Source organism: Orcinus orca, chromosome X, assembly GCF_937001465.1.
Source record: "Orcinus orca chromosome X, mOrcOrc1.1, whole genome shotgun sequence".
In the NCBI taxonomy this organism is placed as follows: domain Eukaryota; kingdom Metazoa; phylum Chordata; class Mammalia; order Artiodactyla; family Delphinidae; genus Orcinus; species Orcinus orca.
In genome coordinates this window covers 12,875,446-12,903,085 of record NC_064580.1, presented here as the reverse complement: position 1 = coordinate 12,903,085, position 27,640 = coordinate 12,875,446, and the positions used below count along the sequence as shown (strand labels likewise).

General features: G+C 44.2%; 1 protein-coding gene across 2 annotated transcripts; it reads left to right on the top strand.

Annotated features, from left to right (window-relative positions):
* The first annotated feature begins 1,010 nt into the window (after positions 1-1,010).
* ASB11 (ankyrin repeat and SOCS box containing 11) lies at positions 1,011-27,640 on the top strand. Of its 2 annotated transcripts, none has more exons than XM_004269662.3 (7): positions 1,011-2,738; positions 11,284-11,363; positions 16,484-16,591; positions 19,749-19,899; positions 22,889-23,023; positions 24,132-24,323; positions 27,034-27,640. In XM_004269662.3, the coding sequence occupies exons 1-7, from the start codon at positions 2,558-2,560 to the stop codon at positions 27,156-27,158; spliced, it is 972 nt and encodes a 323-aa protein (XP_004269710.1). In that variant the 5' UTR covers positions 1,011-2,557; the 3' UTR covers positions 27,159-27,640. The 2 variants fall into 2 exon arrangements, with proteins under 2 accessions (XP_004269710.1, XP_004269712.1); XM_004269664.4 differs by lacking the exon at positions 1,011-2,738 and adding an exon at positions 2,775-3,825.

The window sequence follows — 27,640 nt, the reverse complement described above, 5'->3', positions numbered from 1 at the left end:
CTGCGGGGTGCAGGCCTGCGGGGTGCAGCCCAATGCCCAGCTTCTCCAACCCACTTTGTTGGAAGCAGTCCCCTACGTTGATATGTTCTGATTTATCTTCCACCAAAACATTTTTGGCTCAGTCAGGGTATCCTAGGTCTGTGTTTAGTTTCGTGAAGGATTTTTAAAGGCCTCTTTATCCTTCTCTGCATTCGCAAAAGAATCTGGGTAGATGTTAAATTGTATCATTCTATGGCTGGATTTTTAAAATCTGAAATTCTGAAAATTAAAGTTCTCTACAGATTTTGATTTGTATTCACAGTACTTTGGGGAGTTGATTTTCCTTTATCCTTCATATTTGGTTGTGGCTCAGTGATTCTCAACTGGATGTGGCAGTGGTGATTTTGCCCCCTGGGGGACATCTGGCAGTGCCTGGAGACATTTCTGTTTGTTCCAGCTGGATAGGAGTGGGGCACTGGCATCAGGTGGGATGCTGCTAAATGTCCTATGATGCTTTTGGACTGCCTCCCACACCAAAGAATGATCTGGCCCAAAATGCCGGTAGTGCCAAGGCTGAGAAACCCTGGAGCTCTAGATGGTTTCGTCTCCTTCAAAGATACCATGAGTTAACTCCTTACTTCAGTAGCCTTTTACGTCCATCTCAAATGTAGTGCTCAAACGTGCTAAAGATGGTCTCTCTGAAAGAGTACAAAAGTTGACCTTCTCATGGCCAGCTTTTTTTTTTTTTTTTTTTTTTTTTTTTTTGCGGTACGCGGGCCTCTCACTGTTGTAGCCTCTCCCGCTGCGGAGCACAGGCTCCGGACGCGCAGGCTCAGCAGCCATGGCTCACGGGCCCAGCCGCTCCACGGCATGTGGGATCTTCCCAGACTGGGGCACGAACCCGTGTCCCCTGCATCGGCAGGCGGACTCTCAACCACTGCGCCACCAGGGAAGCCCTCATGGCCAGCTTTTCTGGTATGTAAAACAAAAAGAACAACGAGGTTTTAAATGAAAATTAGGGCGAAAACAAGATTGAATGGTGTTATGTAATTCTAGATACACCACTGGGCTGACGTGAGTAAATGATCACCTTCTTACAGAACAATTGGAGAAAGAGACATGAAAAGAACTGAAATACTTGTGTTGATGTATTTTCATACACTGGCACGCTACCAGGTAATCTAAGCTTGGTAAAGTAACCTTATATAATATACGTCCTTGAGAATGGAAACCGCACAAGCTCGTGATGGCGTGGTGATACACAGAAATGGGTATGTTGTATATTGTGACTCAAGGCTGATTCTCATGCCTTACCCTTTTCACAGAGTACAGGGAGGCGGTTCTTACATAGGGAGTCATTCTATTTTGCCTGAGTGCTAGGAGAAACTCCCGTATTTTTGCATGAAGCATTTATTAAATAAGATTGATTTAGTTGTCTCCTATAATTTTGTTTGGGCTTGTTTTTTCCAATAGGTTGTAGAAATTTAGAAAATCTAATATAGCCAAGAATGAAACAGGAGACCTAGAGTTTCCTCATCTATTCCTTCCCAGGTGAGGAAAATTACACATAAATCAATTTTACCGGTATTGGCCAGCTGATGCATGTCAAAGAATCAGGGTTACAAGAGAATATTGTCCAGCGAGGGAAGGTACTGATTCACAGAATCTTTGGGTACTTCACCCAGAACCTAGATCATCTTCATCCATTTCATTGCAAGCCCTCCATGATCGACTATAGCCCACATTTTCCAGAACGAGGCACCACCTTTACTGACACCTACAATGGGAAGCAAAAGACCAGGAATGCTGCCGGAGGACTTTGTCATGGATGAAACTATTACAGGCAGTGGTCTAATGCTTCCAGTCTGGAGAGGCCTCCAAGCTGGGCCTTTTAGGGGCTTCCCTGGCGGTCCAGTGGTCAAGACTCCACACTTCCACTGCAGGGGGCACGGGTTCAATCCCTGGTTGGAGAACTAAGATCCCACATGCCGTGTGGTGCAGCCAAAAGAAAAACATCAAGCTGGGCCTTTTATTAAATACTGCCTTAGAGTAAATCATCTTTCTTAACGGGTCATATTTTAGATTTGGGCTTTATCTCCCGTAAACCTCAGAATGCAGAGGAAATGAAACGTTCCAGGGGCTGGTACTTCCCACCAAGAGCATAGAATGTATTAGTACTTCTTTCCATGAGCTTCAAATAACTTGCTTCGTCCCCATGGGATCTGAAACGTTTGTTCTATCTTTCCAATCCTGCCTTCCAACATAATGTAGCAAAAACTGGGATTTAGGAGTAGAAAGGTTTTGGACCTGAATCCTGTTTGTTAAACAACACTGAGGAATGTAGGTCCAGAACTATTGGGTGTTTCTGGTTTGAAGGAAGTTTCTTTAGTTCATTTAACATTGCCATGAATGTCAGTGCATGCAGTCGCCAAATCAGAGTTAGCTTAGAATCTACAAACTCAGTTCTCTGTAACAGGAACACGGAGAGCTAGAAGGTTTAAAATAGATGTCATATGATACCGATTATAACTCAGTGAAATTTTGCAGTCCCAAGAACCTATACAGAGTGTGAACCAAAATGGAGGACGGTCCTGTTTCCTTTGGCTTTAAAAACATTTTTATTACAATGTTTGCTACTTTTTTTTTCTTCAAGCTTTTAATTAAAGTGTTCTTGGCGCTCCTAACCCATTTCTATATCGTCAAAGGAAATAGAAAAGAAGCGGCTAGGATAGCAGAAGAGATCTATGGTGAAATTTCAGGTAAAAATACATGAATTTGTTCCCAATACTTTAAAAGAAACCTCCTAGATAATTCATATGAATAATATTTCTAGAAGGCAGATTTTATTTAAACTTTGGCTTTGAGTGGGTAGTTTTAAAAAATTATTATTTAAAGTAGCAAATGGTGTTGACCGCACCAATTTGTGAAGGATTTTCAGCTTTCTTTTCTGCAAATTAGTAGTTTCATTAGCAGTTATTATTTAAGAAGTGAATAGACTAGTGGCTTTCTAAGAGTATTTTGGGAAAACTCATTTCTGCTAACAAAAGAATTACTTTATAGGATTATCTTCTTGAATATTTGTAATCAAATGTTAGCAGTGCATTCTAACAAAACTGTTTTCCCCAGGAAATGGAATGACCAGTAAATTTGATTTAAAGCAGCAATATATATGCTATATATATATGTATTTGTGTGTGTGTGTGTGTGTGTGTGTGTGTGTGTGCTGTCATTTGCAATTCGAATTGCTTAGCCACTTGTCACTGTCAGGAAAAAACCCTTCACTGAATCCATTTATGCCCAGCACCATGCAAAGCACAGCAAACAAAGGTTATTGTAATATGAAATGCCAACCTTTGGTCCAAACGTTTTAAAGTCTCCTGCTTTGTAGAATTCAGTCTCCATTTCTTTCAAGAAATGATTCACGTTAATTGTAGGGAGAGGCTACGAAAGTAAATGAATCAGATATCTTGGTTACTGCTGGGACTGCCACTGGATAGAGGAGTATTTATTCATAAACAGAGTTCCAAATTTCCCTGTGTATTTTTAGTGTTCGCAGGGGTTCCAGGGTTACCTCATTCTTTATCTAGTATCCATTTCACCTTGCACCCTGGATTCTCTTTCAAAATAGACTTCTGTTATGTGATTCCAATACACCAGACAACTTTAAGGACACTAGGGAACAGCAGTCTTATCCGAAGAGTTAAGACCTCCAAAGACAGAGCATCAGAATGCTTCAATTAACAGGGGAAAATGAGAAGAATCTCGAAGTTTCGGGAAGTGGCAGAAGGCTCGGAGTGTGGAAAGAGGTTTCTTTTGGGGATTACATTTGTCACACGTTTCAGGGAGGTATGTCGCTTTGACTTGGTTTTTGAAAAAGACTTAAAGTAACCTTAATTTCAAGTTAAGCATAATCTGAAAAGCTGTTTTCTAATTTAATTTGTAAATAGGGGCAGGGGCTTTCTAGACGTTTCCATCACAGTTTTAACGTTCTCATAGATACATCATCCTCATGGCTTAAATTAGTAAAGTCCGACAGTCAGCATCAGCAAGAGTGTGTTCAAAACGTTTTCTCCTGGTGCTCGTGTGCATTATTTCTGCCCTTGTGGTCCTTAAGGAAGTACTCGTAAGCAAGTTTTATAAGAGTCAAAACCTGGAGCCATAATGCAATTCTCATAAATAGAGCGCCCTCATTTTTTAGCTCAAGTATCTTGTTGAAGCTCCTAGGATAATCATTTAATTTGCAAATGGCATGGTGCTCTATTGCAAATGGCATGGTGTTCTAAAGTCAAAAATGTGTTTTTCAATGATCACTAACAAGAAGCAGTGGGGTGAATAGTGCCTGTTAATTTCTCAGTTTAATTTCCTATATACATGTGTACGTGTGTGAGGATGGCTGCGTATACGTCTACACACCACTGACACACCCACACACGTATATAGTAGAGAGTATATCCAGATTCGGTAAATAAGGCTTTCTGTAAATAGGCAGTAATACACCAGAAACAGTGGTTTTTACATGATTCCCACAGCGATTTTTCTTTTGACACTGTTAACAGATACTATATATATTTAAAGCTAGACATTTTAAAAACCAAGAACAAAATTTTGTCTAAGTGTTCAACTCAAACCAGAAATTACCTTTGCTGCTTGTTGGTCAGACAAATGTTTGTTGGGAAAATGTGTGACATTTAATCAGTAAGTCAGCTAATCGACTTACTAAAATCTCAGAACTTTCTTGAGTCCAGTAGCATATTCCGTTCCTGTAACTATCGTCAGTGTTGTAAAAAACAAGGGGGGGTAGTAAAAAACTCAGCCAGGGCAGAGTTTAGCCTGTCATAGGTCCTGGCACTTTTCTTTTAGAAGCTGCACCTAGCATCACATCCCTCATTAAATATCTTTTTTTTTTTTTTTGGCTGTAAAATTTTTTGGAAAGTTTTTTTTCATATTCTGGAGTACATCATTCGATACTTTCTTTGTGGTTTAAACTATTACTTTTGTAAATAACTCATCAGAATTGAGTTCAGCTATGTTTGGTTGGCTGTACTTAGTTTTTTCCAGCTTCTTTGTGTAATTTGTCAATAATATATATATATTTTAAAGTTTGAAACATTGTCATTGGCCCTTGATATTCTTATATCTAGAGCACCAGATGCATCACTGGCCCCCGCCTTCAGGCCATAGATATTTCTGCAGGCACTCTCTCTCCCGAGAGACGTGGGGTATGATTTTTCAACCTTTGCTAATTTGGCCAGAACTGAAGCTATATTTAGTACAGTGACTTGGTCATCACACTTGATAAAAATAAAGTGTAGATGCAGGTTGATAATCTCTTATTGACAACCCTTGGGCCAGATGTTTTAGGATTCAGGAGTCTGGAGGATACTAGAATCATTATGCAGCGTGTATACCGTATATGATGTGGCACTCCCAGCAGGACCTGGAGCTTCCTCCTGTAATCAAACGTTTTGATATTTCTATAGTGAAAAATATGAATATTCACACTAAGTGAAAATACAAATTAAAAATAATAGTTTGCTAAACCTGAGTCCTGACCATGTTTTGCTGCCAGAAGAGCTTGTTTCCAACTTGGTTTTCAGAACTGGGGGAGATTTACAATTGCAGGTAAGAGATTGTGGAGTTACTGTACCCTTTAAAAAAATGAGTTCTTTGCTTCCCTGGTGGCGCAGTGGTTGAGAGTCCGCCTGCCGATGCAGGGGACACGGGTTCGTGCCCCGGTCCGGGAAGATCCCACATGCCGCGGAGCGGCTGGGCCCGTGAGCCATGGCCACTGAGCCTGCGCGTCCGGAGCCTGTGCTCCGCAACGGGAGAGGCCACAACAGTGGGGGGCCCGCATACCAAAAAAAAAAAAAAAAAAAAATGTGTTCTATTCTAAGTGTTTTGCCTAAAATCAGTTGTCCTTGTTTTTCTAAATTCAAAGGACTGACCTTGATTTGATGGCCATGCCTCTGCCTGACTCACCATCCTGACTCCTTTTCTCTATCCTTCCCATGTCAGCAGTTTTTTTCCCTCCTTTGGTCCATTCCTGCCCGGTCCTCCACCTCTCCTTGTTCAGTGTTGGTGCTTGTCTCCTCAAGCCTTGGTCCCCCCATCCTCTGAGTGGTTATATATCACAGGTGCCTGCTGGCTTTCCCAAGTTGGGACACACAGCACTCAGCAGGGGCTCTGCCACCCGACCTGTCATCTTCAGCTCAGCTCTCCTGCTCCTAATGGGTTCAAAGGAAGCTTCTTTCTAACACACTACAAAGAGATGTTCATTGACTGTAGTTCATCTCCTGGCCAGAGCTGAGTGTTGTAGAGGGTACGCGTTTTAACTCAATTGTATTAGAATACTTTTGATACCTTGGGAAATTTCTTGTAATATGTTTTTTTTCCAGTTACCTTTAGTTTACTTAAGATATCATTAACTCTGTTAGGCTCTTGCCTATATTTTGGTTCAAATTTGAATTTTCTATATTTTTTTGATAAGTGCTACAGGAGAAGATATTCCTTCATATGATTTTGGAACTTGAATAAAGCGAATAAAGATTGTTTCACGGGCACTGGAGATAATAACCAGTCAGGCAGTTAAAAAAATAAATAAACCAGTCGTCTCAAATACTTGTTGGAATTCGGCAGGGTAAAAATTGCAAAAAAAAAAATTAAAAATAATAATTGATTTTTATCTTGAATTCTTGGAGCTCAGACACCCATATTCCATCTGAACCCATTTTGTTATTGAAATCTATGGTTTTAGACATTGTCATGAATTTGTTATTCAGAGAGCCTGAGAACTAGAGATATAAATCACATTCTGAGAAAAAGTCAAAGGGGGGAATGAAAATGTACTTGAACATTTTCCATACACCTCATCAGGAACAAGTAGACATATTTGTACAGTAAACAATCTTCAAAATGTGCCTGCAGCCCTGTGACACAGGCAGCGTGCCAAATAACTGAAAATAGACTGCCTTAGAAGCGAAGGATTGATTGCTACTTCAGCATTCATTTATTTGGAGATCTTAGATACATATTTCCTGAAAGGAATGGAAAAACTCCCTAGCCGCCAAATAACTTTTATCCTCAGTTTCTCGCAATTAGCTCCAATTTGCAAAACAAGAATGATAAGAGCAAGAGGCTGTGTGTTGGGAATCAGAATAGAAAAACAGAAGAGCTCACCGTGGCAGAGTTTCTGGAAAAGCGTTTTGTGTGAAAACCCTTCAAGGTCCTTTGAAGCAAGTGCTGGGAAACAGAGTGACCGGAAAGGTGACTTCCAGGAGAGTGGCTTTATTTCCAGTTGGGAAACCGAAATGACTTCCACATTTAAGGCAATCCAATTGATTTATTTCATGTTAATTACAGAGATAAGGGGGATGTAGGAAGGCACCCCCCCAACAAGTCAATCTACCAGGAGGATGGGCAGGATAGAAAAACCAGTAGTTCTTAAAACCAGAACGGGGTGCGTTCTCAAAGTGACTCCTCAAATAGGGAGAAAGAGAGCTGGAAAACAGTGGCGAGGAAATAGAAGCCCAGGACCACCCACCCTTCCCTCTTCCTCCCTGGATCAGAAGATGGCCTGCACGCTTGCGTCCACCTCGGAAGCCTGGGGTGGGAGTTGGGGGTATCAGACGATGCTGCACTGATGGGGGACACTAGGAGAGGTGGCCAAGTGCCAGTGCGTAGGAAAGGCACTGGGTGTGAGACGTGCAGTTGAGGCCGAGTGCACAGGACTGGTCCCCTCTTCCAGGCTGCTAGGGAGACATCTCCCCATCCCTCTCGCTTCTCCCCACCCCCACGGCACCAGAGGGGCTGTTGGCACCTCAAGAAGGAACTGAGAACATGCTGCCCTTCCTCGGGCGGAGAGGGGGCCATCCCCTGCCCTGAGAGTGGGCAGAGGAGTGGAGATGACAGTTTTAAAGCGGACTGACCAGTAGACTGGTGGCCTTGAAATGTCTTTCTTGAAGTATGCCATAAATACAGATAAGTGCACAAACCCCAAAGCGGACAGCTGGGTGAGTTTTCACCATGGAGTGCCAGCTCCCAAGAACAAGAAACCGCCTGTTATCAGCATGACCCTCACCCCACCCACCTCCAGTCAGTCCCTGCCCCTTCTCATGGTACTTTTGACTCCTAACGCCCGAAGTGAGTCTGGCCCTTTTGTACTTTATGGAAAGGGAGTCATCTGGCACATCCTCTTCTGTGCAGGGCCGCCTTCATCAGCGTGATGTTTGAGAGATCTGTCCAGGCCGTGTGTACGGATGGCGTGGGTCTTAGGGGGCTGAGGGGTAACAGAAAGTTACTAGAAACAGGATGAAATCGTGGTTAAGGTGCCTGCTTCCCAGCAGGAAAGGGGACACCGCGGCCCGCTTGGAGGCAAGTTTTAGAAATAAAGCCATTTCATGTTGCTGTTCTAAGTTAATAATAGCAAGTTGCCATTTAAATCCTGGTGTGAAGCAAATACTTAGAGTACCTTCAGGTGACTCAGTTGGCTGGCTATTGTTAGAACAAAAGAATAGCAAAGCCACAGCTGTGGGCTTGCTTCTTAGGTTGGTCAGGGCGCTGAGTTGCCATCCATGGGGGAAGACCGTCCTTCCAAACTCGGTGCTTGTCCCTCTCCAAGCCTGATGAGGCGAGAGGGCGACGCGTCTGGCGCACACTTCATATTGAATGGGATGGAGATGTGGTCGAAGAAAACCAAGGCTGACTACTGAGGATTCTGTGCGTACGTTATCTCATTATTCCTAACTTATGCAAATGATCAGTGTCCAAAGAGGTTGAAAAATCCTCCACTCATCAGCTTTTAACTGACTCAGGAACAAGTGGACGTACAAACGCAATATATTTTCAGGTTAAAATTGTCTGTTTTTCTTACTAGAAAAAGTATTCTACATATCAGGAGTATGCATTTCACCAGTGATTAGATAGATTGATTGATAGATTAATAGATGGACAGATACAGTTAGATATAGACAGATACACACACTTTTTATTTTGGAACTAAAGTGGTACAAAGAATTCCCACTTCTCTTTGCCCAGACTCCATTCCTGTCTATCCAACTGTCCAGTTAACATCCTTGATAGCAAAAGGATCCAGTCCGGGCACACGTTGCCTTTAGATGTTGTGTCTCATCAGCCTCCTTCAATCTGGTTACAGACCAATTAGTTTTGAGAACATCCCTCAGTTTGAGTTGGTTTGAGGTGTCCTCACGATTAGATTCAGGCTATACATTTTGAGCAGGAATATTCCCAGCAACGCTGTGTTCTTTTCACCGCGTTCCCTCCGGTAGTATGTGATGTGGCTCATTGTGTTCCAACAGACGGCACACTGTGTCAATTGGTTCCATCGCTTCTGAGGTTAATTTTGATCCCCGGGGTAAGGTGGTGCCTACCATTTCGTTCCACTGTACAATTACCCCTGTTCCCTTGATAACTATGTAATTATTTTGTGGGGAGATAATTTGAGGCCGATTCTATTATTTCTCCTACGTGTCTGAAGTTGGTGTTCTACTATGAGGAAGAGCTTTCTCTTCTCCCTGTTTATATATTCATTTGTATCAGTGAGGCCTTATAGATTCCTGTTTTATTTGCTAGGGTATAATCATGATTTATTTTCATGCTCAAATCGTCCTGTATTTGGCCAGTGGAAGCCCCTTCAAGGCAGCTTCTGTACTTTTTGACATTTCCCATCGTTCATTGATCACTTCCTTACTTTCTGGCAAGATGTTTGTGGCCCATCTTACATTTGTCCTGGCATTTCAGCCTCGGAGTCAGCCATTTCTCCAAGCAGCATTGGTTTAGGTTTTCTCAGTATACAGTGCTATTCTGTCTATCTAGATATATCTATATATCTGTCTATAGGTAGAGATATATAGATATATCTGTAGAGAGAGAACCAGATGGGTCACCAGATCCCACCTTCAGCCCATAGATATTTCTGTAGGCACCATCTTTCCATATACACACATATATTGAAAATCACATTTTCATACCAGTTGTTCTAATTGTTCCAATTTCAATCCAACCCTGTAGAATTCATTCTAGCTTTCTCCCTTTTCAAAACCCAGAGGGTTAGAGAAGATAAAAATTGAGTTTCAATGTAAGAAGAGCTTTTATGGAAATGTTTAGAGCCCTGGCTCTCATCCACTGGAAAATTTCAGTGTCTCCATGAGGACACACTACTTCAAGTTCACATAATTCCGTATTTGTTGGGATTGTTTTTGTCAAGGTTGTAGGTACGGGAAAACCTGAATTCTTAGCACCATCCAAATCACCTAGAAAAAGGTGACAAGATGGGCCTTTTGTGTTAAACCCAAACTGTATGACGTGCTCGTCAATGTATGAAGAGCACAGTTATACTTTGAAGAATGCCCCAATTTTGCAAACCAGTGTAGGTTTTCTTCCAAAACAAATGTTTGCCCTTTGGCATGTTTAATAGAAGCTTACTTCTCAAATGCACACTTAAGCTTGTTAGTCTTGTTTCCTGACAAGCAATTAACAAGAAATATACATTTGTAAGGCAGTTCTAAGGCTGTTCCTTAGAGCACTACCCTACCACGTGTACTTATTAATCATAACTTTTCTTGAGCACCTAACATCATGGATGTACTTTATTGGCCTACTTAGAGACCAAAGAACCTGCTAAATACTAGATCACGATTCCCCCACTTTACAGATCAAGAAATTGAGGTTCAAATGATTTTAGTAACTTGCCCATTTTGGCAGAGATAGTGGTTGAGGCAGGACTGGCCCAGTGCTTAGCCATCACATTCTAACTGCCCACCAAAAACTCTTGGAGGATTATGTCATCTGAAAAACAACATTCTGCATTATGATAACAGACCGGCTTCATTACCAAAATCAAAGAATTATCTAGGGAGTTTCGAACAAAACCATTTTCCCTGAGCCCTTAGGGTCTCCTTCCTGGCATATAGGATGTCTTAGGGTAGGGGTGAAGGGGGAGAGGCAGGGGAAAGAAGAAAGTGGGGAAGTTCATGGACCAGCTTTGCCCTTCATTTTGCCTATTCAGAGTTATCGGAGTCAATCACTGGGCAGTATTTATTTGAATGAAATGTATTCCTTATGAAAACTGCCCCCTAAAGCCAGAGAGATGGTCTGTGCTCCCTCTCCACGCCCATGGACTGTATCCTCAGTGGCTGGTCACCCTGCGAGTGGCAGACCGGAGAACCTGATGCGTGGTGCCGGCTCCCCTCCCCTTCCGCCAGACCTTCTCTCACAGTGGGCGGGCACATGAACAAGCTGGAGGAAGAAGACTCCTGACCTTGACTCTGAGCTTGATGTGTGTTTCAGATTGCTGGGCCGATCGGTCTCCACTTCATGAAGCGGCAGCTCAGGGGCGCCTACTGGCCCTGAAAACTTTAATTGCACAGGTGAGTAAACGAGAGACTTGATCCTTGGTGCTTGTGCTATAACCAAGCATCATTCTTGATCAGCTTTGACTGCAGCAGGGGTCTTGCTGGCCCCATCTGGTTCCCAGCACAGCCATTCTACATGGATGCATCCTCTCCCAGGTATTTGTTCCTCCTGCCTCTCCCTCCTTGGGGAGCTGGCTGGTTTTCTGCCCAATTCCAACCTTCCCCTTCTAAGTTTCCCTTTGCTTCATAAAAAGTTTCCCTATGAGGCTGATGGGGGATGCCCTCAAACCTGTGTTGCACTAACTCACCTTGCTCTCTCCCAGTGTGCCTTAGTAACAGCAGCCCTGAAGTTGCATAAGTCAGCTATTGCTCTGTAACAAATTACCTTGAAACACAGTGGCTGAAGACAACAAACACTTAGAGTCTCATGGTTTCTGTAGGCCAAGGAGCAGCTTAGCTGGGTGGTTCTGGCTCCGAGTCTCTTGCAGGCTTCAAAGTATCAGCCAGGGCTGCAGTCATCTTACAGCTTGAGCAGGGGAAGGATCTGCTTCTAATCTCACTCATGAGGTTGTTGGCCATTTTCAGTGCCTTGATGCCTGGGCCTCTCCATAGGGCTGTGTCACAAGATGGTAGCTGGCTTCCTCCACAGACAGCATGAGAAAGGGCCTAAGAAGGAAGTCTCAGTACATAACCTGTCTCCAAAGTGACATCTGATTGCTTCTGCCGTATTCTATTAATTAGACGGGAGTCAGTAAATCCCGCCCATGTCCAAGGGGAGGGGATTACACCAGTGAGCCAATACCAGGAGTCAGGACCCATCTTGATCCCTGGGAACCATCTTAGAGGCTGCCTACCCTGGTGATCCACTGTTTCAAAAGCAAACATTGAAATAGGTTGACAAATGGGTAAATCTTACTCCTTTGGGAAGATTTCTTCAAGTCTTAGTTATTAAAGCTAATTTATTTTTACTGATGACTGTATCCCTAGCACCATGAATAATGACTAGAGGCCTAGTAAATATTTGTGAGATGAATGAAAGTGTACACAGTGCATTTACTTTGTTTTAGAGTCTGTGTGTGTACAGAGGAGGTAAGTCATTAGATCTTTTTTCCACAGCCTAGCTACCACCCAACCTGGCTTCCTTATTTGAAATTTAAACAGCTGGACACACTGCTCTTTTTCTCTCTGCGTGTGTATGTGTGGGCCTTTTCTTTCTTTCTCCTTTATGAGTTGTGTTACTTCTTAAAAAAGTGGAGGCAAAAGGAAAACAGTACTGCCAGTAATAATCAAATGGACTTTGCACTTGATTTTATCACTTGCTTATTTATTTGTAAGCAATTAAAATTTTATTTGGTTTGATTTTTGTCCGTCCAGTTTTATTGAGATATAATTGGCCTACGGCACTGTATAAGTTTAAGGTATACAGCGTAATGATTTGACTTACATACATCATGGAAGGATTATCACAATATAGTGACCATCCATTGTCTCGTATAGATTTAACAGTAAAGAAATAGAAAAAAGGTTTTTCCTTGTGATTAGAACTTTCAGGATTTACTCTCTTAACTTTCATAATATAACATACAGCTGTGTTAATTATATCTATCATGCTGTATCATGCTGTGTTACATCCCTAGTATCTTCTACTGGAAGTTTGTACCTTTTGACTCCCTCCATCCAATTCCTTCTCCCCACTGCCCCCACCCGACCTCTGGTAACCACAAATCTGATCTCCTTTTCTATGAGTTTGCTTTTGAAGTATAATTGACCTACAACACTATGTTAGTTCCTGTTATACAACATAGTGATTCGATATTTCTATACATTTCCAAATAATCACCATGATAGGTCTAGTTACTATCTGTCACCAAAGAGATTACATAGTTATTGACTATCTTCCCCACACTGTATATTTCATGCCCGTGACTCATTTGTTTTGCAACCGAAAGTTTGTACCTCTTAATCTCCCTCATCTATTTCCCTCCTCCTCCGACCTCCTCCTCCTCTGTCTTGAAGCACTTAAACTGTTATTTGATTTGATTATTTTTAATATGTGACATATTCACATAGTTTCCAAATTAAAATGATAGAAAAAGGTACACAGTGAAAAGTCTTGCTTTCAGCTCCTTCTTCTTGGCCCCCGACCTCAATACTTTTATTAGTATTTAAAATTTTTAATTTTAGAATACTTTTAAAGAAGAGTTGCAAAGATAATACACAGAGTTCCAGCATACTCTTCACCCAACTTCCCCTCGTGTTAATATCATACATAACCATGGTACTTTAGTCAAAAATAAGAAATTAACATTGGTACAACACCATTAACTAAACTACAGACTACTGAGACGACACCAGTCTTCCCACTAGGGTCCTTTTTCTCTTCCAGGATCCAGTCCAGGATATCACATTGCTTTTAGCACTTCTTTATTTTTAACTGTATTTTGTAAGCATGTTGGTTTCTATAGTGTCCTTCAACGTGTAAAGAGCATTCTTCATGGAGAATTCTTCAGCCTTTTCTTAGTACCTCCCCACTTTTTTACCCTTACACACTGGTAAAAAATGGATTATTCTCCTTTATTTTCTACTCTATTTTACGTGTAGACAGTGTGGTGTGCTGTGAGCAAAACATTAAACCAAGGGTCAGGAGCTTCTGCCGATCACACTGGCTGTCACCGACAGCAGGGGAACCTCAAATCTTAATAATTTGAACTCTCTGCTCCCCCATGTTCTCACCCGCAATGACAGTGAGTCACTCTAGCTGAGCTTTCAGGCCTGTCCCACATTACATTTGTACAGTTTCAGGGATTCTTGAGAGTTTGCATCGGGTCAATGTTTTTCTTTAGCACACTGCTGCCACCTTGTGGACTTTTTTTTTGGGGCCACGCCGCCGGGCTTGCAGGATCTTAGTTCCCGGACCAGGGATTGAACCCCGGGCCCTCGGCAGTGAAAGCGCCAAGTCCGAACCACTGGACCGCCAGGGAATTCCTTGTGGACTATTTTTTAAAATGCTCTTATTTTTTCTTTATTTTCTTAAAATGAAATTATAAATGGGAAGAGGAAAAGAAACCTCCTTGTATTAGATATCCAATTGTAAATATACAGCACGGCTCTGGAGTAATGACGTCATATTCAGGATATAAACATGGACAGGACCAAGGAGGCACAAACAGGCCCTAAGATGACGATGGGACTGGCAATAGTGGGTAGTCCCAGCTGCTGGCCACAGGAGGGATGCGGCCAGCACCATGGAGGTCTGGTGGGAGGGGTTGGGAACTTAGGTTGGGGTTTGGGGTCCAGGGTCTTGCACTAGGTTTTGGAGCGTTTCAGCAGGTAGTTACGAGGCAGAGAATCAAAAGCAGAACTCGGCTGGGTCCTGGCAGAACCTAAATCCTTTCACAGATAGAAAGTGGTGATCATGGGGGCAAGCGGTAAGGGCAAAGTAGAGTCAGGGCATGAAGTTGGCCGGCAGCTAGGCTGAGCCTGGCATCTGTCAAATGGACTCCAAGGCGAGGAAAGTGGAGCACGGCACGATGGGGAGGGCAAGTGTGCCAGGACTGGGCGGAGACGCTCGGATCTGGGGAAGGAGAGGAGCGTTAGGGGAAGCCCCCGGCTCCAGACTCTGCTCCTGCGGAGAGCTCGGCAGGCAGTGGAGGTCTGGCAGTCAGCATCACGGCTACTCAGGCACAGGAACCCTAGGAGCATCATCTATTTTACTTTCTACTCTTTTTTTGCGGTACGCGGGCCTGTCACTGTTGTGGTCTCTCCCGCCGCGGAGCGCAGGCTCCGGACGCGCAGGCTCAGCGGCCATGGCTCACGGTCCCAGCCGCTCCGCGGCATGTGGGATCTTCCCGGACTGGGGCACGAACCCGCGTCCCCTGCATTGGCAGGCGGACTCCCAGGTTACTGCGCCACCAGGGAAGCCCTTTACTTTCTACTCTTGAGCCTGGGCGTCATCCTTCTGTGCCACATCCACTTCTAACACCCCCAACCCTGGACTCTGTCACCTGCTCCCCGTACCCACTGCTGTTCACACCTATATCAGCCTGTGCCTGACTCATCGCCATGTCTTCATGACGCTCCTTCCTCCAGTGTCACATCCCTACCTCTCCGAGCAGCCCTCCTTGGTGCTACCAGTGTGCCTTTCCGAAAACGTCCTATGTATTAGCTCCAGACCTTCTACGGACTAACAGACTCGAAAGGCGCCTCATTCCCTATAACACATGCACCCCACCTCCACCCCCGTTCGGAAACCAAGGCCTTTCACGATCTGTCTCTAGCCTACCGTCCCCTTTCATCTTCCCCCTCCCCCCACTTCCCCTTTTTTCTTCCTCCTCTGTCACGTGTGGGCTCTTTCTGATCCAGAGATTTGGCAACTATCCACCTCCGTGCCCTGCCTCGCCCTCCTCCGCGTCCCACATTTGCATATCCTGTTCCCTCCTAAGGGAATGCCTTTTTTTTGCCTTCCTAGTTTTTTTTTTAACATCTTTATTGGAGTATAATTGCTTTACAATGGTGTGTTAGTTTCTGCTGTATAACAAAGTGAATCAGCTATACATATACATATATCCCCACATCTCCTCCCTCTTGCGTCTCCCTCCTCCCACCCTCCCTATCCCACCCCTCTAGGTGGTCACAAAGCACCGAGCTGATCTCCCTGTGCTATGCGGCCTAGTTTGAAATTTTTTATGCTTCAAGCCGTAGCTAAATACTAGCTCATTTGCAAAGTTTTCTCTTACTCCCCAAGGCAGATTCAAGGATACCCTATGTCCCCAATTAAAATGTGAACATGCTTCCAGTATGGCAGTATTCTGGCTGGGTTCCTCCCCACCGTACCCCACCCCACTTCCCGCCACCATTTCTGTCTCCCCACTAAGCTCTTAGAGGAGAGAGACCCATGTCATAAGCTTTGAAGCCCCAGGTGCTGGCACATGGCCTGGCCCAGGATACCGAATGAGCTTTTGCTGAATCAGTGAAGCCGAGGCTCCCAGCTGTGTTTGGATTTCCCCTAGTCATGGCCTCTACTCCTCTCTAGGTGGTGCCCGCAGGCTACGAACACTTCACAAACACGTCCGACAACTTTGCCATTTACTCTTATTGCTGATGCAGCCTTTAATCTACTTCTCTCCAAATTGTAGGGCGTCAACGTGAACCTGGTAACAATTAACCGGGTCTCTTCTCTCCATGAGGCGTGCCTGGGAGGCCACGTGGCCTGCGCTAAGGCCCTATTGGAGAACGGCGCCCACGTGAGTACCATCCCCGCCCGCGGGTCTGGCTGCCCAGGTGCAACCGCTAACGTGTAAAGACACATCACCTTCCAGAACCCTTTCCCGCGGTGGGGTGCGCAGGCCTGGCCCCATCGGCGCCCATATTCTTGGATGGTCGGGAAGACACTGCTGGTTACCCCTCTCTTCAGCCTCTATGTCCCCGTGCCAACGTTCAGATAAGGTAATTTACGGAATTCGTTCAGAACTGTGATACTAACTTGAAAAAAAACAGCTTGAGCTAAAGTAATTTGAACACTGATCTGGGAAAATTTATTTTAAAACATTTAGAAGAACACATTTAAAAAGAACAACAGGGGGGGCTTCCCTGGTGGTGCAGTGGTTGAGAGTCCGCCTGCCGATGCAGGGGACGCGGGTTCGTGCCCCGGTCTGGGAGGATCCCGCATGCCGCGGAGCGGCTGGGCCCGTGGGCCATGGCCGCTGGGCCTGCGCGTCCGGAGCCTGTGCTCCGCGGCGGGAGAGGCCACAGCAGTGAGAGGCCCACGTACCGCAAAAAAAAAAAAAAAAAGAACAGGGGACTTCCCTGGTGGACCAGTGGTTAAGACTCGGCGCTTCCACTGAAGGGGGCATGGGTTCCATCCCTGGGCGGGGAAGATCCTGCATGCCGTGCAACGCGGCCAAAAAAATTTAATTAAATTTTAAAAACTATGAAAAAAAATATAAAAGAACAGCAATCAAAAACCACTCTTAATTCAACACGCTACACCCACAACGATTTTTGTTGAGCAAAATTATCAAACTAAATGAGCTTGTAATAAATAATACATTGGAAAAACACTACGCAATGAACTTTATCTTATTTTTAAATTCTCTCCTTTTCAAGGAGTGACTGAGCTGCTGTATGTCGTACAGATATCAGCATAGAATTCTGAAATTAATACTTTTGAAAATCTCAAGGACTTTTATTTAGTCACCAGATATTGTTGTGATGTTACTTTCGTTTTTTAAAATTTTTTTTAAGGGAATTCCTTTATTTTTATTTTTTATTTATTTATTTTTGGTCGTGTTGGGTCTTCGTTTCTGTGCAAGGGCTTTCTCTAGTTGTGGCAAGCGGGGGCCACTCTTCATCGCGGTGCGCGGGCCTCTCACTGTCGCGGCCTCTCCCGTTGCGGAGCACAGGCTCCGGACGCGCAGGCTCCGGACGTGCAGGCTCAGCGGCCATGGCTTACGGGCCCAGCCGCTCCGCGGCATGTGGGATCTTCCCGGACTGGGGCACGAACCCGTGTCCCGTGCATCGGCAGGCGGACTTCCAACCACTGCGCCACCAGAGAAGCCCATTACTTTCGTTTTTGAACTCAGTCCTTGTATTCTTTGTTTCACGAGCTATAATGTTTTTAAGTGCCTAACGAAGATTTTTCTTTGCATTTTATATGGAAGTTGGGTTTCTATGTGTAGCACAGGTGGGAAATAGAGGAGCCTCTGGGAGGTTCTGTGGGGGACAGAGAGTATGACGTAGTCCCTTGTCTTTGGCAATCTTATGAGGGAACAGTCACTAAATATTATACTATTTAACATTCAAATCAGAGTGAGAGAAGGAATAGAAGAAAGTTGATCAATCAGTAGAAAATTCCTCAAAATTGGCAGTCCCGTGGGTGCTTCGAACTCAGTGCATCTGAAACTGCTTATCGTGTTCTTCCCTCTGGGAGCGGCTCCTCTCTTGGATTCCCAGCCTCAGAGACCAGGTGAAACATATTCCAGGTTTCCCCAGCCCCAAGCCTGGAATCATCCTGTTTCTTCCATCTCCCCATCTAATTAATCACAACCTCCTAGAAATCCTTAGAGTTTATGAATTTACACATATTTGTCCCTGTCCGTCTCTGCCATCTTAGCATCTCATCTTTAACTTTCCAGTTGAATGGGGGCTATCCTGGCATTGTGGAGAAAGATCTTGTTTCTGAAACAAGAAAATTTAGTATCCTGGTGATCACAAGCGTATGTCCTTAGTTGTTGAGGCAGAATGGCTTGACATCAAACCTTCGTTGTCCTACATGTCCTGCCAGAGCCTCCCCACCAGAATGCCTTGGTTCCAGGATGTTCTTTTCAATCTGGTGCTAATACTCAAAGATGCCTCCCAGCTGTGCTGGTTCTCCCCTGCCCCTCAGATCCCTAGAAGGCACTGAGGGTGGTTAGAGACACCATGTTGATGACTATTTTCTTTGTGTATTTCGCCTGGTCATGATCTCTTTGGCTTACCCTTCTGGCATATGCAGTTTCTGTGGATGGTACTGGACCAGAAAGGAAATTTGTGGCTAGATGGTTTCTCCAATACTTTTTGCTCCTGACATGTTTGTTCATGATTGGCACGGGGAGTCGGCTCCATATGAATGGAAAATGGAGATCATGGAGATAATTGTTGCAAATGTCTCTCTTTTTTTTTTTTTTTTTTTTTTTGCGGTACGTGGGCCTCTCACTGTTGTGGCCTCTCCCGTTGCGGAGCACAGGCTCCGGACGCGCAGCCGCAGCAGCCATGGCTCACGGGCCCAGCCGCTCTGCGGCATGTGGGATCTTCCCGGACCGGGGCACGAAGCCGTGTCCCCTGCATCGGCAGGTGGACTCTCAACCACTGCGCCACCAGGGAAGCCCCTGCAAATGTCTCTTGAACGCTTACTGGGCACCAGGCAACGTTCTAGGTGTTTACCATATAGTAACTCACCTCATCCGCCCAATAACCTCCTGAGGTCGCTTCTTTTATGATCCTCATTTTACAGATAAGGAAACCCAGGCACAGAAAGTTAGTATCCCAACCAGATCTCTGAGCACGTAAAGGAGAGAGAGCTGGGATTTGAACGCAAGCTAATTGTTCCAGAGACCATGTTCTGATCCACCATACAGGACCACTCCTCACAGCTAGGAGGCTGCTAGGAAGCTCTAGAATACCCCTGAGTACATCTTAAAAACTGTCCCATTTGGCCTCATTTCTGCTACTATTGCTATTTATAGGTGAGAGTTGATAGGCTACTGGTACCTAAAAGAACCCCACAATACTGTAAGGATGCGGGCTTCCCTCGTTCATTCACTGGCGTGGGAAGTTTCTCCAGGCAGATACATAGGAATGCACACTTGGAGATGGTGAGAAAGAAATAGCAAACCCTCTGGTTCTCTCTTTGCCCATCGTTAGGTCAACGGGGTGACAGTTCATGGAGCCACGCCCCTCTTCAATGCTTGCTGCAGTGGCAGCGCTGCGTGTGTCAACGTGCTGCTGGAGTTTGGAGCCAAGGCCCAGCTTGAGGTGCACCTGGCTTCACCCATCCACGAGGCAGTGAAGAGAGGTAAACGAGGCATCGCGTCGCACACAGAACATTGGTGGGCTCCCTCCTACCTGCATGAATCAGTCATAGAGGGTTTTCTTTGCAAGGATCGCCCAAATCTTTTTCCCCAGTGGACTAGCTGTGGCTTAGAAATCCCACAGCAGTGACTTGAATATACCTCAATCTTTAGGAAATACCCCTGGGGCATGACACAGCTCTTAGAACCACGGAATGGCTGTCTGCCTCAGATGTCCTCTTTCCTGGGCTCAGTCTCCCGACAGGCCTTGCTTGAGGCTCCTTGCTGGTGTTTGGGCGGCAGCTGGTGGAGTCAGGAGTGCAGGGGTAACTTCCATGAGCTGTACTGTGTTTATGTCTCTGTTCTTACTAGAAAAGAACAGTTCATGCCCCAAAGCCCATAAAACATCAACCACCGCCATAAAGTAAGTGGTGAAAGTGTTTGAAAGCCCAGACCGATAGTGTCTCTAATGGAGGATTAAAGGTAACTGCACAACAAGCAATATACTCTAGATGAGCTGATAGCTCTCAAGGTCATTAGTTATTGAAAAAAAGTTGCAACTGTAAAAACCGTGGCATTGGAAACCTTGAGGTGAATTCTAGATTTCTGTGTTCTCAGTTGCTTTTGAAATGATGGAAAAGAGTAAAATTAAGGAATTTTAAAACTGTATACATAGACTAGACATGAACAAGAAGAGCCATTGAAAGGCCAACGCCATTTGTCAAAGGTCACACCCAAAGAGCAACATTTTCTGTGTTACCCAGCGGTGGAGTTATTCTCTTATATTGAGATCAGAAATACAGTGGAGAGAGTTCCCTGGTGGTCTGGTGGTTAGGATTCGGTGCTTTCACTGCTATGGCCCGGGTTCAATCCCTGGTCGGGGAACTGAGATCCTACAAGCTGCATAGCACGGCCAAAACAGAAAAAAAATTTTTTTTAATTAAAAAAATAGAAATACCGTGGAGAAGTTAGAACACTGTAGAACAGTGATCTTCGCTGGTATAATGAGAATTAAAGTCTTTATTTCAAAAGGCAATAGTGAAAGTTTTGTCCCAGGTTGTTAAACATGTCACTTGGTAATTTTTTTTTTTTTTGCAGTGGATTACTATAAATGATACAAAACCCCCAAATCTCTGTGTATCTATGGTTTCGATGTCCTGTACATATTTACCAAACATTTATTAATTAATAATTGATGCTGATTATTTCCCAAACTTCAAGTAAGTCCTTTAAGTTGTAGGGAAATAGTCTACTTTGGAAATGGTATAAAAGTGTTTTAAATTTTTAAAATATTGATTTGAAGTAAAAATCTATTATCTGTATTTCCATCCAAATGCTTAAAAGTGGATGAACGTTGGTAATGATTTGAATTAAGTAATTCTGCAGTGCTTGGATGGTTATATATGGAGTGTTTGGTATCTATGTACCTCTGGTATATACATGCTTATCATAAACAGATGAATTCATGTGTCTCTACGTATTTTTTTCTGTATCATAAAAACATGTGAGGGACCAATGTCCACAGAGTGGAAGGATGAATAGCAAATTCATTATTTTAGATACTATTATATTAGTGCCAATCATTTGACTTTTATATATTCATTTTTTTAAAACTTCCTGAGAACACTTAAATTTAACTCAAGCTGGGCTCAGTTTCTTTTGGAAAAGAAAAAAAAGGAATTACGCTTTTTTTTTTTTTTTTTTTTTTTTTTTTTTACGGTGCGCGGGCCTCTCACTGTTGTGGCCTTTCCCGTTGCGGAGCACAGGCTCCGGACACGCAGGCTCAGCGGCCATGGCTCACGGGCCCAGCTGCTCCGCGGCATGTGGGATCTTCCGGGACCGGGGCACGAACCCGTGTCCCCTGCATCAGCAGGCGGACTCTCAACCACTGCGCCACCAGGGAAGCCCAGGAATTATGCTTTTAAATGTTTATTAGATACACTGAATTTACCAGGCAGTTTTAGGTCCTGATTAGATATTTCTGGATTCTTACAGCTTTAAACCTCTAGGAATAAGAGGGGTCAGTCTGAGTCAATACTTTGACAGATTAATGCTATAATATAAAATTTACTTATGTGAACAATAGTAAAGTAGTTGGAATTCACGGAAGCCTTACTTGTAGATTTTAATGCATAATTGTGCTTAATTCAGAATTTGTGATGAATCAAGCAGGCTGAGATGAAGCTTATTTTGGTGTCATCTCTAAAGAAAAGGTTGGTTAAGCTAATCAGTGATGATAAGATTTTGTTTGTTTTAGGAAACATTTCAACCTTCAAAAAAGAACCAACTCTTTATAAAACTCCCATCAATACCTCAGAAGCATTTGCTCCCAAACAAATCATTCATATTCTGCAAATTAATCATGTCTGTCTCTTCACTGGGTGAACTCTCCAAGGAGAACGCTTACTTATCTAGTTCTTGTTGGCCACTAAACTTGAAAGTGCATTTAAATAGATTCTATACTTGAGGCTTTTTATTAATTCTCACAGGAGTCTTACAAGTTGACCAAAATAAGGAGGTGCATGGCGTGACCATCCACCCAATCTTACATGCATGGGCGAGGAAGAGAAGGAGAGATTTGTAATGGAGATGGATGGATCAGGGCTGGGCCTTGGATTTGAGCACTGGCTTTTCAGGGTAATAAGAGCACGAGTCATTTATTCCCCTGGGTCTTGTAACCTCTGCCTGTAATCTGGTGACTTATTATAGAGAGTGATTTCAGCCGTGTTCCTTGGAACCCTTAGTTTGGTTGGAGGTACCTCAAGGCTGCAGGGAAGAATCTCAGTGGGGCAGGGGGTGGTACATGGGCATGCTTTTCTTTCTAATCTTTTTATTTTGGAGGTTTCTAAGATTTCCCCCACCTCCCACATGTTTTTCCTGCTGAAAAAAAAAATCTAGGTTGTTTCTAAAGCCCATTCCAGATAAGCAAGCTTATAATTCTGTGAATCGTTAATATTTCCCTTACTTGAGTGAGCTTGTCTTGTGTTCCACCAGGTAATAGAGAGTGCATGGAGATTCTGCTGGCAAATAACGTTAACATTGACCAGGAAGTGCCTCACCTTGGAACTCCCCTGTATGTGGCTTGCACCTATCAGAGGCTAGACTGTGTGAAGAAGCTTCTAGAATTAGGTAACTTCCAGAAGTCTTTTCATGAGAAGAACCAGTTAACCTCGTTGGTTTTCCATGGCTTCAGAGGCGAAGTGCTTGTCAGGCTGGACAAAATTCTGACAGCATTTGATATCTAAATGGTTAAAACAACTTCAGAGATGAGTGTCTGTAGTTCTCAGTTCTGCTTCTTTTGATATTGGCTCCATTTACCTGGTATGGTTCTCCTTGGTGGTCTGAAGAGAGAGCAAGAGTCTCTTTCCCATAAATCCTAGGGGAAAACAACCAATTGTATTTCACTGGCTCTTTTTAAGTCACATGCCCATTTCTGAACCAATCATGGTGGCCAAGGGAATACAATATACAGACTGGCTTAGGCCTAGATTTCAGTGTACACTGCAGTTGTTGGGCTTCACTGGAAGCACATGAGCTGGGAATCACGAGAGATGGTTCCCCAGAGGGAAATCTAGGTGTGGTTACCAGGAAGATGCTGGCTAGTAAAAACAGCAGACATTTGTCATAGAGTACTTTAGATCAACCCTGCAAAATTAGTTGTTTAATTCTCAAAGGCATGTACAGAAACTGAGAGTCCAGGGAAGAGTAAAAGGTCTTGAAAGTATTATTTGGTTAAAGATTCCCCAAACTTAGCCACTGACTTAAAGGTCGAGATTGTATTAAGAAACTTTAAATAAGAATTTTTGTCTCTAAGATTTTTTTTGTCTTTTTTTATCTCCTATCATTTACCACTCCCTATAGTAATTCAGAAAACTTTTTTTTCGAGCCCAGAATAATGTAAATACCCAGTAAACCTAGCTGTGTCCTTTGCCAAAAAACAAAATAACTATGTAAAAGGAGCTGCAAAGATTTAATTTTCTCTGTCACACAGTTCCTGTGGGAAGGCAAGTGAAGCATTTAAAATAACTAAAAATATCTTTATTCGATACTTTTCTCATCAGAGTGTTTGGAAACAGTAGGCATTGCTGGGGGTCTGAGCTTCAGTCATATATTTTCAAAGATGTGTCACATATGTCATGACGTTTAAGATGTCTTTATCGATGGCTAGCGCATCTCAGGCTCGTAGTGTTTCTCCATTAACCCTGGGTGTTGACTTGTGGTCATCTGCTTTGTTAAGGAGCCAATGTTGACCACGGCCAGTGGCTGGACACCCCCCTCCATGCCGCTGCGAAGCAGAACAGTGTGGAAATCATCCACCTGCTGATAGACTACGGGGCTAGCCTCAAGTGCAAAAACGCTCAGGGCAAGAGTGCACTTGATCTGGCAGCTCCGAAAAGCGGCGTGCAGCAGGCGCTTCTGCTCCGGGAAGGTAAGGAAGGGCTGGGCGTCCGCTTCTCTTCCACAGGCACATTCGCCCTCTCTCCTTCCAGTCTCCCCTCTAGACTCTCTTACCCTTTCCTTTGCGTCTTTTTAATTGGGAGTGGCACGTGGGAGGGGGCAAGTCCTAGCATCTCAGAGATGGGATTTTTGTCTGCTGGGCGTATTCACTTATAACAAAGGGACATTTACATACCACTGGTATGTTGCTTTGTGTTTGCGTTAACAAGAAAATAATCAGAGAACTTTGGTGAAAGGGCTGGGCTGTCTTATCTATCCTGGCATAAGCACGTGATTGAGCAGACCAAAACTCTGCTTTGTAATTTTTGGAGGCAGTTCAGGGAAAATGAAAAATACTTGAGTAGAGATGGTCGGGTGGACACAGAGTGTGTCTTTCAGACACTGGACTAAGCGGTGAGGTTGTTTGCCTGTTCTCCAGCTCAGGGAGTAGGTAGGTTTGCGCTCTGCATTGCCCCACGCCCATGTCCACATGGGCTAAAGCATCTCTAGACGCTAGAGGAGGGAAGGTGGCGTCTACAAGGCTTCATATCCCAGATTCTAAAGAGAACCGTGCTGTGTCCCTACAGAAAGAGAACACTATCTGAGCCTCTTCTGAGCGTTTGTATGCTCGGGAGACTATTAAAGTAATAATAATTATTCAGCTTTCCACGTGTCAGACGCTGAGCTAGGTCTGAAACATAGATTCATCTCACTGAATTCTCAAAACTTTAAAGCCATGAGAACTTTATAGTAACTGGTGCTATCCCAGCTGCAAGCGGGAAATGAGGGGCATGAAGAGATGGGCTTTCAGAAGGTTACACGGCTACTAAAAAGTAGGTCTAGGATGCTAACCAAGGAATAGGATTCCAACTTGCACTCTCTTTTTTTATTATTGGAGTATACTTGATTTATAATGTGTTGCAGGTATACAGCACAGTGATTCAGCTATATATATGTGTGTGTATGTATATATAAGTATTATGTGTGTGTGTATATATATCCTTTTCCAGATTCTTTTCCCTTATAGTTTATTACAAAATATTGAGTGTAGGTCCCTGTGCTATATATAGTAGGTCCTTGTAGTTTATCTATTTTATATATAGTAGTGTGTATCTGTTAACCCCCCAGTCCTAATTTATCCCTCCCTTTCTTCCCCTTTGGTAACCATAAGTTTCCAATGTGCACTCTTTTTTTGTTTTGTTTTGTTTTATTTTGTTGTCTTTTTGCGGTACGCGGGCCTCTCACTGTTGTGGACCTTCCCGTTGCGGAGCACAGGCTCCGGACGCGCAGGCTCAGTGGCCATGGCTCACGGGCCCAGCCGCTCCGCGGCATGTGGGATCCTCCCGGACCGGGGCACGAACCCGCGTCCCCTGCATCGGCAGGTGGACTCTCAACCACTGCGCCACCAGGGAAGCCCCAATGTGCACTCTTAATGTTTTGATGCCCCAATCCTGAATCTTCTGAAACAGCTTCTAATGAGGAAGAGTTTAATTTCACTCACCAGTTCCATTTTGTGAAAATGCCCCCATGTCTTGTATGCCTTCCAGGTGGGATGCTTGGTTCAATAGTTTTAGGAATACTCTCCAGACAAGTGCTTCTTAAGCTTCAATGTGCATATGAATCACCTGGGGGTCTCCTTAAAATGCAGATTCTGATTCAGGAGCTCTGGGGTGGGGTCCCAGACGCTGCACGGCCACCAGGCTCTCAGGTGAAGCTGATGCTGCCAGTCTGAGGTCACTTTGAGTAAGATGGGTCTAGATTATTTCCAGTAGTCTGTGTCATTAATGATTGTTCTTTGATTTGAACCTCTACTGGAAGAATTAGGACCTTCCTTACCAGCTCCCAGTTTGGAAATATGGGACACTTAACAACTATTAGCCGAGAATACGGCTTATAGCAGTTGTCACGTTTCCTGTTTGCTTGCATCAAAAATGTTTCCAGGTCCAGGATTCATATTTCTTCTAAACAAGTTCCTCTGTCTCTGTCTTCATAAATACAGCTGCTTGCTCTAGAAGGATGAACAGCAGCTATGTCAGAGGTCACTCAGTTGTGTGACAGGAGAGACACTTTGCATTCTCGCTTCCCAAGGTTTTAAGGAAGGGCGATGGTCTGCTCCTCCAGGTAGCGTTCTGTCACGTGGGTGCTCCTTGGCAATATCAATCGACGTGTCATGCAGCTACTTATTTGCCTGTGTAGTCACCGTTTCTCATTGGGTGCTAGACGCTGTGCCCATAGGATTTTCTTGAAAAGGAAAACTTTGTCTAGTCCAGTAATCACATGCGTCTACTTGCATCCATCTTTATTGATACCGTCAGGTAAGGAAATAACGGGGCATTATTACAAATGCCCCTGTGTGACACGGATCCCAGCCAAATGCTCAGTCAGCCTATTCACCCATATTTTGGACACTGTTTAGTTCTCTCCTTCGGGACTCAAAGCCTTGGTTGGGCACGGTGACTCCATGAGCCCCCATGAGACTGAGGTTCAGGGTATAATGGGGTCTAAGTGAGTTGGATCCTTTCTCCAGATCCTCTGCTGAGCTGGGATCCTTGCGAGAATGGAGGTCCCTGCCGAGTGTGAGTGGGGACCCAGCCAGCACCGCCGCATGGGCAGCTAGAGCCAGGAGGTCCCTGTGGCCTGTCAGGCCCCAGCACATCTCCTGACACCGCCTCTGTGACCGCGCGTTTTAATTCCTCCCTCAGGCCCGCCTGCTCTTTCCCAGCTGTGCCGCCTGTGTGTCCGGAAGTGCTTGGGTCGCACCTGTCATCAGACCATCCACAAACTGTATCTGCCGGAGCCACTGGAAAAATTCCTCCTATACCAGTAGTCCCAACTGTCCACGGGAAGATACTTGGAAATAAACAGGTTGTTGCCTGCTGTACCCAGGGTACCTAGTATAGACACCCAACAGCTAGACTCCCTAGTGTAACACCCAACAGCTAGACTCTCAAATGAGCTAAGCTAGTTAGAGCACATCCCTGATGGACTGGCACACGTGGGGAATGAAAACTCCTGGTTAGTTTAATGTTCTCTTTAACCAAGGGGCAATCAGAAACTTTTCTGTTTTTAGCTCTTGCTGTTAAGAAACTTTAAAAAATTGTGAAGTAGGGTGAAATTAATAGGCTGTTTTTCAAGATTCATGATCTTTGATTAAGGATCACCATTCTGAATAGCGTGTAGACACACATAAATCTGGGTGGGTAAGATTAGGATGAATATGAGTATTCGAAGATGGGTTCCTGATTTAGTTCTTCCCTTCTTCCCCCTTTCTTTCTTTCCTTCCATGAATAAATCTCTGCTAAAATTTTA

What these genes read in the sequence shown, in the direction of transcription:
- ASB11 (XM_004269662.3), top strand. Translation starts at nt 2,558, where the DNA reads ATGGAGGACGGTCCTGTTTCCTTTGGCTTTAAAAACATTTTTATTACA. An exon ending in TGAAAACTTTAATTGCACAG is followed by an intron (nt 11,364 to 16,483) that starts GTGAGTAAACGA and finishes TCCAAATTGTAG; the next exon opens with GGCGTCAACGTGAACCTGGT. An exon ending in GAAGAAGCTTCTAGAATTAG is followed by an intron (nt 23,024 to 24,131) that starts GTAACTTCCAGA and finishes TGCTTTGTTAAG; the next exon opens with GAGCCAATGTTGACCACGGC.